The 17441-nt window shown below is 38.3% G+C and overlaps 1 protein-coding gene across 1 annotated transcript in view; it reads right to left on the bottom strand.

Annotated features, from left to right (window-relative positions):
• Window positions 1-3183: 3183 nt before the first annotated feature.
• Window positions 3184-17441, bottom strand: part of LOC311042947 (H-2 class II histocompatibility antigen, E-S beta chain-like) — a 133023-nt gene continuing 118765 nt past the window's right edge. The window contains exons 5-8 of the mRNA XM_084054056.1: window positions 5192-5411; window positions 4922-4989; window positions 3700-3813; window positions 3184-3272 (exon numbers count right to left, since the gene is read on the bottom strand). Coding sequence (XP_083910182.1) covers window positions 3235-3272; window positions 3700-3813; window positions 4922-4989; window positions 5192-5411 — 440 coding nt within the window. The 3' untranslated portion in view covers window positions 3184-3234. The remainder of the gene's footprint in view (window positions 3273-3699; window positions 3814-4921; window positions 4990-5191; window positions 5412-17441) is intronic.

The following is a 17441-nucleotide window of genomic DNA, read 5'->3' as shown; positions in this document are numbered from 1 at the left end:
TTGAGGAAGTCATCATTCGGTGAAGAAGAACTTTCTGGGTTTTCCAAAGTCATACTGTAGCTGTTTTCAACTTGGTGTCCCTATTTATTAGCCTGGTAAACCCTCCCTCCGGAAATCTCATTTCCATTTGATTTCTGGAAGGAGTCTGGTCTGAAACGCCTTTCTGCAATAATCGCTGTGGGCTGGAGTTGGGCGGGAGTAATACCGTTGACTGACAACCCCCTCAACCAATGATCGTTTTCCCCTTCAGCCAATCAGCAGTTCATTTTGACGAGCTCCAGACTATGTGACGCAACGGGACTTTTGGGACGGCCATGCCGAAAATAGGTTGCCTTATTGGGATACATGCGTGTCACTCCCCGCCCCTGCCGGTTCTCTAAATTTATATTTTTAAATAGGCTCTGTCATGATTAATTGAACACATATATGAAGTTAAACAACTAAATTATATCCAAACGATATGTTAATAGTAAATTCCGTGCCTCAAAAAAGAAGTTTGAGAGTGTTTTAAAACCGAAAGTAAGAAGTGAAGGCACTCGCACAAACAACAATGGCTGCCGTTTGTGTTTTGTCGGCGGCTCTCAGGCTGCACTCGGCTTCATTCGGGCTCACTCGAACTCGCCACCTGATTGGCCAACTGTCGCTGTCAATCACAGAACAATGAGCGACGACGCTGATAGGCTCGTCGGCTCGGCGAGCAGAGCGATTATTGGAGAAAGGCGTTTCAGACCAGACTCCTTCCAGAAATCAAATGGAAATGAGATTTCCGGAGGGAGGGTTTACCAGGCTACCTATTTATGGCATGTTACTATAGGCTAAAATGTCCCAAAAAATGTCCAAAAACGTTTCACAAATTATCGGAAAAGAAACACTACTTCACAATTTTTAAAAAAAAGTACCAAAAATAGCTATACAGTACATGCTCACAATAGTGTCACATCACAACAGCCAAACTGAGGGACTTTATGTAAAAAAGCTAGTCATGGTTCACATGACGCTTGTCTGTCACAAGCGTCATGGCGGAATTTCTGGTTTTGGCACTTTCTCCATTTACAACCCGTACATGTATAGAGTGTTTGTTCAGTAACCGTGTTAAATAGCTATATATTGTGATAGTAATCATTACTATAGAGTGTTTGTTCAGTAACAGTGTTAAATAGCTCTATATTGTGATAGTAATCATTGTAATAGAGTATTTATTCAGTAACAGTGTTAAATAGCTCTATATTGTGATAGTAATCATTACTACAGAGCGTTTGTTCAGTAACAGTGTTAAATAGCTCTATATTGTGATAGTAATCATTACTATAGAGTGTTTGTTCAGTAACAGTGTTAAATAGCTCTATATTGTGATAGTAATCATTACTATAGAGTATTTATTCAGTAAGAGTGTTAAATAGCTCTATATTGTGATAGTAATCATTACTATAGCGTGTTTGTTCAGTAACAGTGTTAAATAGCTCTATATTGTGAATGGGCACTCTCTCTTGATTGGCTGAAATTGGCAACCCACCTGCAGTGAAATGTATGAGAACATGAGGCACAATTATATTTTCTCATTCCTTTATTGTTATTAAGACATTCCATTCAAGCCAAGCAAATTAAAGCCAAAATCTAACATCTGAACTTCAAACCATTCATGATCAGGGGCCCAGATCCCAGGGGAGAAGGAACGGATAGATAAACAACAGTGGAGCTGAAAAACGGAAAGATAAATAATCACCTCAGACCACCCTAGAGGGTTTAGGTCCACTCATCACCTCAGACCACCCTAGAGGGTTTAGGTCCACTCATCACCTCAGACCACCCTAGAGGGTTTAGGTCCACTCATCACCTCAGACCACCCTAGAGGACCAGGTCCACCCATCACAGGGAAATAGTGATGTCATGATGACCGTAACACATTCATTATCACACATTATAAATGATTACATAATAATGAATGACTTATGGTCAATTATAAAATAATAAAACCTTTTTCAAAAACATGGTTGACTGACTTCCATTCAGATGGATATTAATATTATATATGTTATGAAGAACTCTGATTGTGTGTGTGATCATTTATTTAATGTTGAACTGAAATATTATGTTTGTGTTTTCTGACGACAGAAACTATACAAAGTAATTTGATGAACCGCCCACACTAATTGGGACTCCCTCTTCCTTTGGTGTGTCGCCCAGGTGGCGCCTAAACCCTGACCTTTAACCTCACATAAACTATGTCTATAAACTTAACCATAAAATCATCTCAAAACCACGTCAACCTTTGCGTAACACTGGGAAAAGACAGTAATTATCGTTAGCCTTCGCTAGCCATTTAGCATTTTGAATTGTTTAAAGGACACATTAGTGAAAAAGGTTTATGATGTCATCATTGTGCTGCTGCTATGAGTATTTAAAAGCTGAATGGACACACATGTATTTCCTCCTTTCTCCACTAGGGAGCAGCAATGACTCTCTGCTTCTCTGAAAACACACCCAGGTGTTCTGTGAAAAGACAAAAAAAACAATAAGAATCAGAATGTATTAAGTGTGTGAACATGTTAACAGAATAACCTTCCCTTATAATAGCACATAATCATTCCCAAATGATTATTAATGTGTCATTAATAACTTGTTACATTTTTGTTAATGATTTAATTATTTAAAACTATAAATGGATAATAGATCGTGAACAATTAATAAACTACTTGAAAACCTAACCTCCCAGCACCCTCCCTGCAACTACAGTAACCATCAAAGTAGAAACAACTCAGTCCATTCAACATTTGACCAATACTTTGTCAATAGTGTATCTTAGTAGGAAAGGCAGCTCAGTTGGTAGAACACTCTCCTTTGGACCACAAGGTTCTGTCTTTGATCCTGCTAGTGATGGAATGATTAGTGTTTTAAATGAACTGAATCATTGGGTACAGATCATTGAAATGTTTATTTCAACCAAGAGGACCCCCCCCCCCCCCCCATCTGATCACATTGTCATCAGTGATACAACAAATCATTTGATTATTAAATGTGATTATTAGATTCATTATTATGATAAATTAAGCAGAAGACACGTGATAATGTGAATTCACACGACCGGCATGGTTCACCAGGCTAGTTGTTTCACTTCTACACAAGCATGTTGTTATGTGTATTTTTGTGTAGTTTTATACACTTTTATACATAAACAAAAATAATAAAAGTTCAGTAAAAAGAAAGAGGAAGTGAACCTGGGTGTGTGGGAGGAGTCTAAAGATCATCATTGGTTGTCGGCACCAGAATACGACCTGATAGAAGAAGAAGAGACAGTTAAAACAGACAAACAAATAAATTTGATGTACTGTATTGTGTGTATTTCTCCATAAAATGCATAAATGTACACACAACATTCAGTCATCAGAACTAATGTGAACATTTGACTCATATTTAGGACTAAATGTAACACTGATGTATTAAAGCTAAATGTGACAACATAGAACACACTTTGACCTCTAACTAGGTCGTCTAAACTGGTCTAAACCGGTTAAGGTTCAAAACCAATATAAACCAGTTTAGGTTGTGGCTTTACTTGTATGTTTGTTTGTGTGTTTGCATTTCTCTGAGGGTTCCACATGTCATGTGATCCTCTGTTGATCTGACCTCATTTCTTCCACTGGTAGTAGATTAATTAATGAAACATGTTAATTAAACATGTTAATTAAACATGCTAATCACCTCGTTTCTTCCACTGGAAGTAGATGAATCCAGACAGGAACAAGACCAGACCCAGAACCAGACCTGATGCTCCCATGGCCACCTTGTTCTTCACTGACTCTGGCATGGAGAAATCTGACAATACAAATATTATATCTCATATCATATCATATCATATCATATCATATCATATCATATCATATCATATTATTACAGTATATTAAAACACCTTGTTCTTCACAGACGCTGACATGGAGTCATCTGACAATAAGCAACAACAACCAAACACAATAAACAAACAGACGACACAGTCATTGTGAGTCTGTTCAGTAATAATGAGTCCAACCCTATTGGTCCAGTCCTTGAGGAGTTTGTCACCTGATGTGACATGTCCTTCTTAGAGCTAAATACATCCAAAACAAAGGATATGATGATAGATTTTAGAAGACATGAATAAACCTTTTACTATGATGATTATAAACCAGGCTGTGGAATGTGCAGAAAGTATCTTGGGACAGAGTCATAGACTCAGAACTCTGAGGCAGTTTGTAAAAAAGAACATCAGCGCTTGTTCTGTCTTATAAAACTGTCTTGTTTTCACATTGCTGAAACCATGATGACTCTTTGATCTGCTTTTATCAAATCAATCTGGTCTTTGATCTGTTTTTATCAAATCAATCTGGTCTTTTATCTGTTTTTATCAAATCAATCTGGTCTTTGATCTGTTTTTATCAAATCAATCTGGTCTTTAATCTGCTTTTATCAAATCAATCTGGTCTTTAATCTGTTTTCATCAAATCAATAAGCTCATAGCACGATACAGAGTGCCGCGCTATGAGCTTGTAGATCTGCTATTTTTGAAAAATCTTGAACATTTGTGCAAATGTTTGAATATAATTTATATATTTTATTTTTTGAACAACATTTTTAACTCAAAAATTTTCTTCTTGAACAACATATTTTGATGGGGATCAGCGGCCCAAAACAATTAGGGGGTCCTTGACAAGAAAAAGTTTGAGCACCACTGATATTTTTTTTCAGAAAAATTAAGACATATGTTGAGAGACATTTCACAGTTACAAATGTTTGCTTTAAAAATATATATATTCAAAGATTTGCACAAATGTTCACGATTTTTCTAAAATAGCAGATCTACAAGCTCATAGTGCGGCACTCGGTGCCGCACTATGAGCTTTTATATCTGCTATTTGACAGTAGATTACACTAGATTACAGTAACTGACCCCAGTCCATCTTGATAGGCGCGGTCAGGCTGGGATGTTCCACCATGCATGTGATCTTCTCTCCTGATCTGTAATACACACACACACACACACACACACACACACACACACACACACACACACACACACACACACACACACACACACACACACACACACACACACACACACACACACACACACACACACACACACACACACACTGGTAGTACCAGTAGAGGTGTCTATTAGTTGTGTATTTCTATGTATAGGTGTCTGTTAGGTGTGTACCTGGGTGTGTACTCCAGGTAGGAGTGGTACTGGTAGTACCAGTCTCCATCAGACAGCTCAGCGGTAGAGGAGAGGCCAGAGGTCAAAGGTTCCTGACCTATCCACCAGGTCACCAGGATCACTTTAGGATAGAAGTCGTAGCTGCTGCACCTCAGCATGTGAGTGTGTTCACCACGACGAGGGGGAGTCTCTGACTTCAGTCTCACTTTGGGCTCCACTCCTAAAAAAGATGATGATGATTATCATTATTATATTTATTATTATATACCAGTCATAGGAACATGTCATTATAATTAACAATTGTATATCATCCAAATGCGATCCAAGTGATCCAGAATGCAACACACTTGGTCTTCAAACAGCCAAAATGTTCACATTTCACGGCTCTCCCCCGTTCTCCTCTCCCTCCTTTGGCTCCCAGTTGCTGCCCTCACAGAGGTATGACACCCCTCAAGACTCTTATCCCTTCTCTAAAACACCCTGGACAACGCTCCACACGTATCTTCTCCCTTCTCTAAAACACCCTGGACAACGCTCCACACGTCCTAGACTCTTCTCCCTTCTGGCTCCCAAACGGTGGAACAAACTCTCCATTGCAGTTAGAGCTGCAGACTCACTCCCAATCTACCACCATAATCTGAAGACTGTAGCACTAGACCTAGCCTTGATGACCTTGCAGGCTTATGCAAAGGTTAAACTGTAATTTAGATATCATGTTATGTAGACAGATGCCAGGTTCATTGTAGACCTGGCATCCTATAGTTTGGATAGTTTCAATGTACAGATTATTTTTTTGTTTGATATTATACTGTTTAGACTGATGTATTACCTTGTGTTTTCCTTACTTACTGTAAATCACTCTGGATTAAGAGCTTCTGATAAATGCCTACATTGTAATTGTAAGTGTCAGTGTTTGGCCACCAGATGGCACCAGATAATAACATTTCATAGAGTACTGTAGATTCTACTATAGTCTACAGTTTTCTACAAAGTAGAATTCATTTATATAATGTAATTTAAACATATTAAATACATAAACAACAATACACCAATCAATAACATTTTAATGAAAATAGTTTGAATGAACAAGAGTAGAAACAAACAAAACAAAACAACACACATAATCCTGTAAAATATTACTAAAGTGATTAAAAACAAACTAGTAAAGACAATAATTAAAATATAAAATCAGGTGGTGAAATGAAGTGTATAGAGGTGTGTTTTAGCCTGCATGGTTCTTTTTAAAGTTCATTTAAAAACATTAATCCTGGTGTCTCTGTTTTAGGCAGGTCATTATATGAGGGTGAAAACACTCAGAAATAGATCTATATGTTTCATTTATACTCTGTGTACGATGGTGACACCACATGTTGTGAGCTTGTAGATCTGTTATTTCCACTGTGTGACAGCGTGTTAGGATAGAGTATAAATCAGGCTTATGGAGTAGTTCAACCCTAAAATAATTTATTTTCTATCAATTACACCCCATGAAACATTGAAATCATGGAGATTTTTTAGTTTTTGTTTCATTCCTGAGACAATAATTTCTCCGGTAGGAGACTCAAAGAGTCTCCTTTGAGTCTCCTACCGGATACCTTAGCATCTTTCCACCGGTAATCAAATTATTGTCTCAGGAATGAAACAAAAACTAAAAAATCTCCATGAATTCAAGGCTTCATGGGGTGTAATTGATAGAAAATAAGTCATTTTTGGGGGTGAACTACTCCTTTAAGTGTTTAAGAGGATCTGAAATGTTTGTCAGCAGATTAAGTAATGTTTTATAATCATTATCAGATCAATATTAACACCATTAATCATCTCTGAATAGAATCATGTGATTTCATGTTATAGTTTATGAGGTGATGAGTGTTGAGTGCTGCTCTGAGATCAGCTCACCTCTCTTGTTCAGAACAGAGGAGTAGTCGATCTCAATGTTGTGTTTGCAGAATGTCTCTCGTGATGCTCTCCAGTAAGCCAGTTGTGCAGGATCTTTATTGCAGCGCTCTGCGTTCTTCACCCCAAACTCAGTGTATCCAACCCACTGATCTACTCTACTGTCCCACCTGGTGATCTCATCACCATCGAAATTCATTGACACTATGAGCTGTATATCCTTCAGCTCACTGGAGTTAAACACACAGCGGGCAGCCTGATAGAACACATATCCATCTGGAAATAGACAATTAAAAATGTCATTAATGTTCAGTTTTATTGTCATCTGTATAATATCAACACCAGGCTAACTGCCCCCTATTGGCCAAATATGTCACTACATAAAGTCTGAAATAGGTTCAGGATGTGAAATCTGGCATTAAAATGTTTTGAATGTATATTGAATATCTTAAATACAATGAGATTGAGATACCAGTTAAGTTTTGTTTCTCTATGTGTCCAGTTGTCTGTCTGTCTGTCTGTCTGTCTGTCTGTCTGTCTGTCTGTCTGTCTGTCTGTCTGTCTGTCTGTCTGTCTGTCTGTCAGACCCCATCATGTATTTCCAGGATAACCCCTTTTTTATACCTACTATATATAGGCTATTTGAAAATAGAAGATCTACAAGCTCATAGCGTGGCACCGAGTGCCGCGGTATGAGCTTGTAGATCTGCTATTTTCAAACATTTTAGTACTTTTGGTACTTTAAGTAAATATTGATGCAAATACTTTTGTACTTTTACTCAAGTCATTCTTGAATTCAGGACTTTTACTTGTAACAGAGTACTTCTAGATTGCACCATTGATTATTTTACTTAAGTAAAATATTTGAGTACTTTTCCCATCAGTGACTCTAGTCAGCAAACAAGGTAAATAGTCACACATAGAGAGTAGAGAGAACAATGAAGAGCCTCAAAGAAACTATAGGATACCAGGTCAATCAATATTACAATTTTGGGGGGTCTCCAGTTCAAATAGGATTATTTTGGGGGGTCCCATCCAGTTGAAATAGGATTATTATTTTAATAGTTAATAGCTATTGTGTTCATAGTATTCATGTACCTTTCACTGGTGGTTTCTTCAAGGCAGTGAGAATGGTGTCCAGGTTGTGTTTGCAGAACTTCTGCCAATTCAAAGCTCTTCCATAAGCTCCTGCAGCAGGGTAGGACATATGATCTACAAACGGAGGCTGAGGCTCCACCACCTTCCCTTTGTTGAAGTCTGCGTACATCATCACTTCACCATCCAGTGCATACATGTACTCTTTATATGGGTCTTTAACTGTGTCTGAACAGCCAAGGACTTGAATGTCCTCATGGAACACTGGAAATAAAACAAAGATGACATTAAATTCAACATCAAACTTCTTCACAGTGACAATAACACATAATCATCATGTTAAACAATCATGTTTGCAGTGGTGGAAAAAGTACTCAAATATATTACTTAAGTAAACGTATCAATACTGCAATTTAGAAGTACTCTGTTACAGGTAAAAGTCCGGAATTAAAAATTGACTTGAGTAAAAGTACAAACGTATTGCTATAAAAATGTATTTAAAGTACCAAAAGTAAAAGTACTAAAATGTTTGAAAATAACAGATCTACAAGCACACAACGCGTTGTGCGCTTGTAGATCAGCTATTTTCAAACAGCCTAGGTAAAAAATAGGGCTAAAGAGGTTAATGTATTTTTTATAATGCTATAATTTATATCTGCAAAGTAACTAGTAACTAAAGTTTTCAAATAATTGTAGTGGAGTAAAAGTACAATATTTGCCTGTGAGATGTAGTGGAGTAGAAGTAAAAGTACTGGAAATTGGAAATACCAGTAAAGATAAAGTATAAGTACCTCAAAATTGTACTTGAGTACAGTACTTGAGTAAATGTAATTAGTTACTTTACACCACTGCATGTTTGGTTCTTATATGAAGTGAAAGGTTGGATATTAAAAGTAACTTCCTGTCAAACGTTTTATTCACTGAAACAGATTCAAATGTTTTTTTTGTTTTGTATTTTATTATGAAAGTAATTCATACAGAATGATTTATTTCATGATGTCACAACAACAGTTCCTAACATCTGTTTTAATGTTTATGTATTTGGACCAACATTCAAGATTCAATACTTTATATACAGGTAGTAAGAGGAGTGTGTGTGTGTGTGTGTGTGTGTGTGTGTGTGTGTGTGTGTGTGTGTGTGTGTGTGTGTGTGTGTGTGTGTGTGTGTGTGTGTGTGTGTGTGTGTGTGTGTGTGTGTATTGGCATCGTTCATATTTGGTCTTATATAATAACAGTAGATATACAGGTATATATTCAAAATGTGTTGATATATTATATAATAACATAAATATAATGTACTTACTTCCTGGGATCGCTTTGACATGAAGTACAGAGGAGAGGATGAGGAGGGTGGCTGTAATCTTCATCATCACTGATCAAAACTGAACTAAATTTAATAGATGAGAATAAACAGATGAGAATAAACAGATCAGAATAAACAGATGAGAATAAACAGATGAGAATAAAACAGATCAGAATAAACAGATGAGAATAAACAGATGAGAATAAACAGATGCTTACTGAAAGAGAAGTTCTGGAGTCTGAAAGAGAATGAAGGAGGACTCGTTCTATAGTTTAGAAGATTCAGCCAATCAGATTAAAGATATGATGTTACATCATCTGTGTCCAGTCAATGTTGACATCTTAGAGCGTCAGAGTAGTTAAAGTTACATAGCACGCACGCACGCACGCAAGCACGCGCGCACACACATACACACCCACACACACTTACCAACGGTGGAGGAAGACATCAACCTGCTCATAAGAAGTAGTTATGGGTTCAGTGCCTTGCTCAAGGACACTTCAATATGAAGCCAGGAGGAATCAGTATGAGGGGCCGTTTAGGCCAAAAATAATGAAACACTTTCACACACGCTAACGAGACAGTCTTATACTTATTACTGAAATGCTTTTACATTCAATTTTGAGACACTTTCACACACGCTGATGAGACACTCTTACATATACTACTGAAATGATATACGTTCAATATTGAAACACTTGCACACTCACTACTGAAACACTCTCACATATATACATACTTTGTAAATCGATGCACGTTCATATATGAAACTTTATACATACTCATCTGAACACTTACGCATACACATGAGAAACACATACACATACATATATACTTCTGTGTCATATACACATGCATACGAAATGCTTGCACGCATACAAGTTAAACATGTATACATTTATATCTGAAACACTCACACATACACATATGAAAAGGCTGCATATATATTGCTGAACACTTGTACCTTTACAACTGAATTTCTTGTATATTATTACAAACTAAAATGAAAACTTTAGATGCATGTGCAAGCCTTTCACATGTATTCATACAAGTAATTTCAGTAGTATGTATAAATAAATTCAATAATATACATTCACATAATTTCAGTGATATGTATAAGTGAGTTCAGTATAATGTATAAAAGAGTTTCACATGTATTCATACAAGTGATTTCAGTAGTATGTATAAATGATTTCAATAACATACATACATACACATAATTTCATTATAATGTATACAAGAGTTTTACATGTATTCATACAAGTGATTTCAGTAGTATGTATAAATGATTTCAATAGTATATATACATAATTTCAATAGCATGTATAGATCATTTCACTATTATGTATACAATAATTTCACATGTACGCATACAAGAAATCTCAGTAGCATACGGAAGTGGTTTCAAGATGACCCTTGTGACCCCAGTAGTACAGCAGATTAATGGCAAATTACAAAAGAATCGTTCCCTTTGTGATGCAAGCATGTAATTTGGCACAGATACTCTCTAAGGGCCACTCTTATGGAAAAGGGCGCTCGCCACTAAAAAATCCAAGATGGCGCCCATTCTTTTCAAGATGGCCGCTACCTTAGCAGAGAAGCAGTAGTGATATAATCTTTCAGGTTGTGATACAAGGATGAAATTTGGCAAACATACTTCGTAAGGGTCACTCTTATGGAAAAAGTAACTGGCCGATCAAAAATCCAAGATGGCGACGATTTTTTTCAAGATGGCCACCAGCTTAGCGGAGCAGATAGTGATATAATCTTTCAGGTTATGATACAAGGATGAAATTTGGCACACATACTCTATAAGAGCCACTCTTATGGAAAAAGGCGCTGGCCACTCAAAAATCCAAGATGGCGACCATTTTTTTCAAGACACTTTAGCTGAGCAGATAGTGATATAATCTTTCAGGTTGTGATACAAGAATGAAATTTGGCACAAATACTTTGTAAGGGCCACTCTTATGGAAAAAAAGCAGTGGCTGATCAAAAATCCAGGATGGCAACCATTTTTTAAGATGGCTGCCACCTTAGCGGAGCAGTAGTGATATAATCTTTCAGGTTGTGATACAAGGATGACATTTGGCACACATACTCTGTAAGGGCCACTCTTATGGAAAAAGGGGCTGGCCACTAAAAATCCAAGATGGCAACCATTTTTTTAAGATGGCTGCCACCTTAGCAGAGCAGATAGTGATATAATCTTTCAGGTTGCGATACAAGGATAAAATTTGTTACACATACTTTGTAAGGGCCACTCTTATGGAAAAGGACGCTGGCCACTTAAAGATCCAATATGGCAACCATTTTTAAGATGGCTGCCACCTTACCGGAGCAGATAGTGATATAATCTTTTAGGTTGTGATACAAGGATGAAACTTGGCACAAATACTCTTCAAGGTCCACTCTTATGAAAAGGAGAGCTGACCACCCCAAAAAATCAACATGGCCGCCAGTCAAGGTGACTTCCAGGAGTTGTACCACTGTCTTACAGTATATAGCTTATTATAATAGAGTGAATGTCATTGAGTAACCAGGGCACAATTGTGGCATCACTGCTGTGTAACTCAATGTCAGCTAATCTAGTTTTACTAGTACTGTAGTAATAGTATAGCTTATCAGTGTCCCAAATGCTAGTTTTACTAATACTGTAGTAATAGTATAGCTTATCAGTGTCCCAAATGCTAGTTTTACTAATACTGTAGTAATAGTATAGCTTATCAGTGTCCCAAATGCTGTCTAACAGCTCTGGTCAATTAGCTAGTAATAGTTAGTCGATGTAGTTAGATACCCGTGCCTGAATTGACAGGGTGTGCCAGCACGGAAGAGCCGAGCCAAGGGTAAGCGGGGCTATTCATAACTTGTATCTATACTTATCCGGAAGGTGTATAGATCACATGGGACTTAAATGGCACTGGATGAATGATCGGGCTAGGTGCTAGGTGTGTTGGTGTTTTGCTCTACTGCACAACAACCAGCCTGAAATATGGTCTCTCTCCAACATCATCCCAGTGCCTACAGTTGGAGACCTCTCAAAGCCTGACATCTACAGAGGCATCAGCCTGACATGTATCACCGCAAAGGTGTACAACAGAATGATACTAAACAGGATTCGGCAGGCCATCGACCCTCACCTGAGAGAGAACCAAAATGGCTTTCTGGAGGGGAGAAGTACGTAACCCAGATCTTGGCCCTAAGGAGATTGATAGAGGAGGTGAAGAAGGATAACCTGACTGCTGTACTATGCCTCAGAGACTTTAAAAAACGCATTTGATTCCATCCACAGAGGCACCTGAACGATTATATCACTACCTGCTCCGCTAAGGTGGCAGCCATCTTAAAAAATGGTTGCCATCTTGGATTTTTTGTGGCCAGCCCCTTTTTCCATAGGAGTTGCCCTTATAGAGTATGTGTGCCAAATTTCATCCTTGTATCACAACCTGAAAGATTATATCACTACTGCTTCGCTAAGGTGGTGGCCATCTTGGAAAAAATGGTCGCCATCTTGGATTTTTGATCGGCCAGCGCCTTTTTCCATAAGAGTGACCCTTACAGAGTATGTGTGCCAAATGTCATCCTTGTATCACAACCTGAAAGATTATATCACTATCTTCTCTGCTAAGGTAGCGGCCATCTTGAAAAGAATGGGCGCCATCTAGAATTTTTTGTGGCGAGCGCCTTTTTCCATAAGAGTGGCCCTTAGAGAGTATCTGTGCCAAATTACATGCTGGCATCACAAAGTGAACGATTATTTTGTAATGCCATTAATCTGCTGTACTATGGGGTCACAAGGGTCACCTTGAAACCACTTCCGTATGCTACTGAGATTTCTTGTATGCGTACATCTGAAATTATTGTATACATAATAGTGAAATGATCTATACATGCTATTGAAATTATGTATATATACTATTGAAATCATTTATACATACTACTGAAATCACTTGTATGAATACATGTAAAACTCTTGTATACATTATAATGAAATTATGTGTATGTATGTTATTGAAATCATTTATACATACTACTGAAATCACTTGTATGAATACATGTGAAACTCTTTTATACATTATACCGAACTCACTTATACATATCACTGAAATTATGTGTATGTATATTATTGAATTTATTTATACATACTACTGAAATTACTCGTATGAATACATGTGAAAGGCTTGCACATGCAACTAAAGTTTTCATTTTAGTTTGTAATAATATACAAGAAATTCAGTTGTAAATGTACAAGTGTTCAGCAATATGCATGCAGCCTTTTCATACGTGTATGTGTGAGTGTTTCAGATATAAATGTATAAATGTTTAACTTGTATGCGTGCAAGCATTTCATATGCATGTGTATATGACACAGAAGTATATATGTATGTGTATGTGTTTCTCATATGTATGCGTAAGTGTTCAGATGAGTATGTATAAAGTTTCATATATGAACGTGCATCGATTTACAAAGTATGTATGTATGTGAGAGTGTTTCAGTAGTGAGTGTGCAAGTGTTTCAATATTGAACGTATATCATTTCAGTAGTATATGTAAGAGTGTCTCATCAGCGTGTGTGAAAGTGTCTCAAAATTGAATGTATAAGCATTTCAGTAGTAAGTATAAGACTGTCTCGTTAGCGTGTGTGAAAGTGTTTCATTATTTTTGGCCTAAACGGCCCCTCATAAATCAGGGCTCAAACCGGGAACCTCTGTAAACTGAACTCACAGACGCTCCTCTAATCCAAGCGTCATTTATCTCACTGGTGAAACCATCACGTCATGTGAGCAAAGTGTTACTTTACAAAGTGTGTGTGTGTGTGTGTGTGTGTGTGTGTGTGTGTGTGTGTGTGTGTGTGTGTGTGTGTGTGTGTGTGTGTGTGTGTGTGTGTGTGTGTTCAGCGTCGCTGGTATAATGCTGTTCATGTTCATTAAACATCAATCCAAGCCTCATCTCACTGCTGAAACCATCAAATGCCTTTAAAAACACACTGGTCATGTGATCAAAGTGTCACATGAGAGGTGTGTGTGTGTGTGTGTGTGTGTGTGTGTGTGTGTGTGTGTGTGTGTGTGTGTGTGTGTGTGTGTGTGTGTGTGTGTGTGTGTGTGTGTGTGTGTGTGTGTGTGTGTGTGTGCGTGCGCGTGCGTGCGCGTGATTTCATTGTATGCTAATGTCTGTTTATATTGCAGTGTTTCGTTTTTTGTCATTACAGCACTTTGGTTGACATGGTCATGTTACATTATGCGATAAATAAAGTTTTGGTTGAGTTGAGTTGTTACATAATAATGAAGTAAAACAGTAATCAGTATTATTACTATCTGCCCATACTCGTTCCCCACAGAGGTCGTTAACGAGAATGATGTCCACACCTGTAACCGGCAACTCCGGCCGCACCCCCATGTCAACTTCTCCATTAACCAGCTCTGAAAGGAGAGACATTTCATGCACTGGAACAGGAATAACAAACATCCCCATTTCCTGAAACTAAATGCTCTCCCCTGCATCAGTTTCAGTTGTAAAAGGTAACACAGACTCTGGTACAAAATAGTCTAATGATCCACAGTCTGGTAGCACCCTCACTGTCACCTGTTTGTCACTTCCCATCACCCATAGACCCTTTAACAGACGACGTCACACTGATAAGAACCAGTATGCGCGCAACCACTATGCGCTCTATGAAACCCATTCTGTCAGGTCTCGCTAGGACGCGCCTCACTAGCCAACACACAAGAGGGGGTTGGGGTGTTACAAATGAATGGCAAGTATGCATCAACTGTCTTAGGCTTCAAGAGCGCCCTCTGCTGTCCTATAGGGCAAAGCCACTGGGCTGAGTGAGTTGGCCAGTGCAGCTGGTTTAACCTATCTTTAGATTTAACCCATTAAGACCGGGAACGCATATGTGTCATTTTAACATTTCTTTGGGCTATTCAAAAAATAGCAGATATACAAGCTCATAGCGCGGCACAGAGTGCCGCGCTATGAGCTTGTAGATCTGCAAAAAAACAAAAAATAATTTATACATTTTTAACTCAAATATTTTCTTTTGGGGGGTCCCTGGAACATTGACGTGAAGAAGTTTGAGAACCACTGATATTATAGCATCCTATGAAACTGTTAGGATTTAAAAGACATTTGTAGAATCCTCCAGAAGAAAAGTTTGAGTTACAAATGTTTGCTTTAAAAAACACATTCAAAGATTTCCTCGAATTTTCTGGATTTTTCAAAAACAATAGCAGATCTACAAGCTCATAGAGCGGCACTCGATGCAGCGCTGTGAGCTTGCCTCCTCTAATAACGAGGCAAGCTCCGTACTAGAGCTCCAATGAATTGAATTGCAGCGGTTAATGAGGTATCTAGGTTTCTATCTATGGTGGGGAGCCCCATATCAATGAGTTTACTTTTTTGTTAGGTGTAGTTATTTAATTGGGCTTGCTTTCTCATGTTTTTTAAACCAGTGGTTCCCACATTTTTTCTTGTCATAGACCCCCAGATTAATATGTATTTGTCCGCATAATCCCCCCCTAGACCCCCATCTGAAAATATGTGGTGACAGGAGATAGTCACCTTATTCCTGGCTTCTCTGGGGCGCCGCCATTGCCTCTTACAGGGGTGCTGCTTCATTCAACATCTGTTCACTTCCTCCCTAGTACAGGCTACTGCAGGTGTAATAGAGACACACAGGGACTAGTATAGACTACTGCAGGTGTAATAGAGACACACAGGGACTAGTATAGACTACTGCAGGTGTAATAGAGACACACAGGGACTAGTATAGACTACTGCAGGTGTAATAGAGACACACAGGTGTAATAGAGACACACAAGGACTACACATTTCACGCCCACAATTGAGACAGTGCACCCATGCAAGGTCCGTTAGAACGATGTACAGCAGCTGTCAATGCAATCTCTATGAGATTAATATGAGCATTAGCCTACTTTTAAAATGACCCTACATGAACTGGAGACGATATAGAGTTGAATACAAATATGTTTACACATGTATAGAGTGTCTTTATCAACAGGGGCGCCGACTCCGTGGGGGCCTCGGGTCCACAGTCCCCTCACTCAACTGATGAGCCCCCTCAGATCGGGGCGCAATTTCATTTCCATGACTATAGCACAAAGCAGCTCTCTGAAGGTTCAAATGGTGCCCGCGACGGCCGCGAGAGAGACGCCTTCAACGCACCGGCCGTTAACACCTGTAGAACAATAGCGCAGGAATGTAGGAATCTAACAACCCCACCCAGCCATCAAGCCCTTGTAAACCTGCTCTGTATAGTTTGATGTGTAAACCTAATGTGACAATAAACCTGATTCTTCTTGTTTCTTGTTTCTTCTAATTATTTTTGTAGGGGCCATTTCATTTGATTTAATATTTTTTGACTAAATGGCCCCTACTGGTCGCCTTGGAAAATGGCACCATGGTTCCCTATTAATCAGGCCACAGCCGTGTGTAGCAGGACGCCAGAGAAACAGATTTTCAACCGCTCGCTACCTACACACAGCGCAGACTATGAATGAAATGAAAGACTTTGAATTGAATATTTTTTAGTTCATTTGAACCCTTATGCTGCCCCTGTTTGTTTTGAGTTTAGTTTAAGTCTGGAGCCTGTTCTTGTTTTCGTTGTTTGCCCCCGCCCCCTTTATCATTTGAAACTTTTACAAACTCCTTCCATACATCAACCTGTTCGAAATCAACCTGTTCGATCCACCAAGATGCAACAAACAAAGTCCAAGTGTTGTGAGCGCGTTGAAAAGACGTATCCTGGCGTAGATAGGCATATTGGCCCTACAATTTTAGTTTGATTTCTTTTACTGTAAAATGTATTTTACCTTCCTTATAAATTATAATGGCCCTCTATAACTAAAATGAAACATAAATAGCACCTTTCATGACATGAATGCAGCTCAAATGTCTAAAATAATTAAACTCTTTAAGGTGGTTTTAATTTCCATGCTA

This window comes from Gymnoscopelus microlampas (assembly GCF_963454915.1).
Source record: "Gymnoscopelus microlampas genome assembly, chromosome: 4".
NCBI lineage: Eukaryota > Metazoa > Chordata > Actinopteri > Myctophiformes > Myctophidae > Gymnoscopelus > Gymnoscopelus microlampas.
Note: the sequence above shows the minus strand (reverse complement) of the source record. Positions and strands in the feature narration are given on the sequence as shown.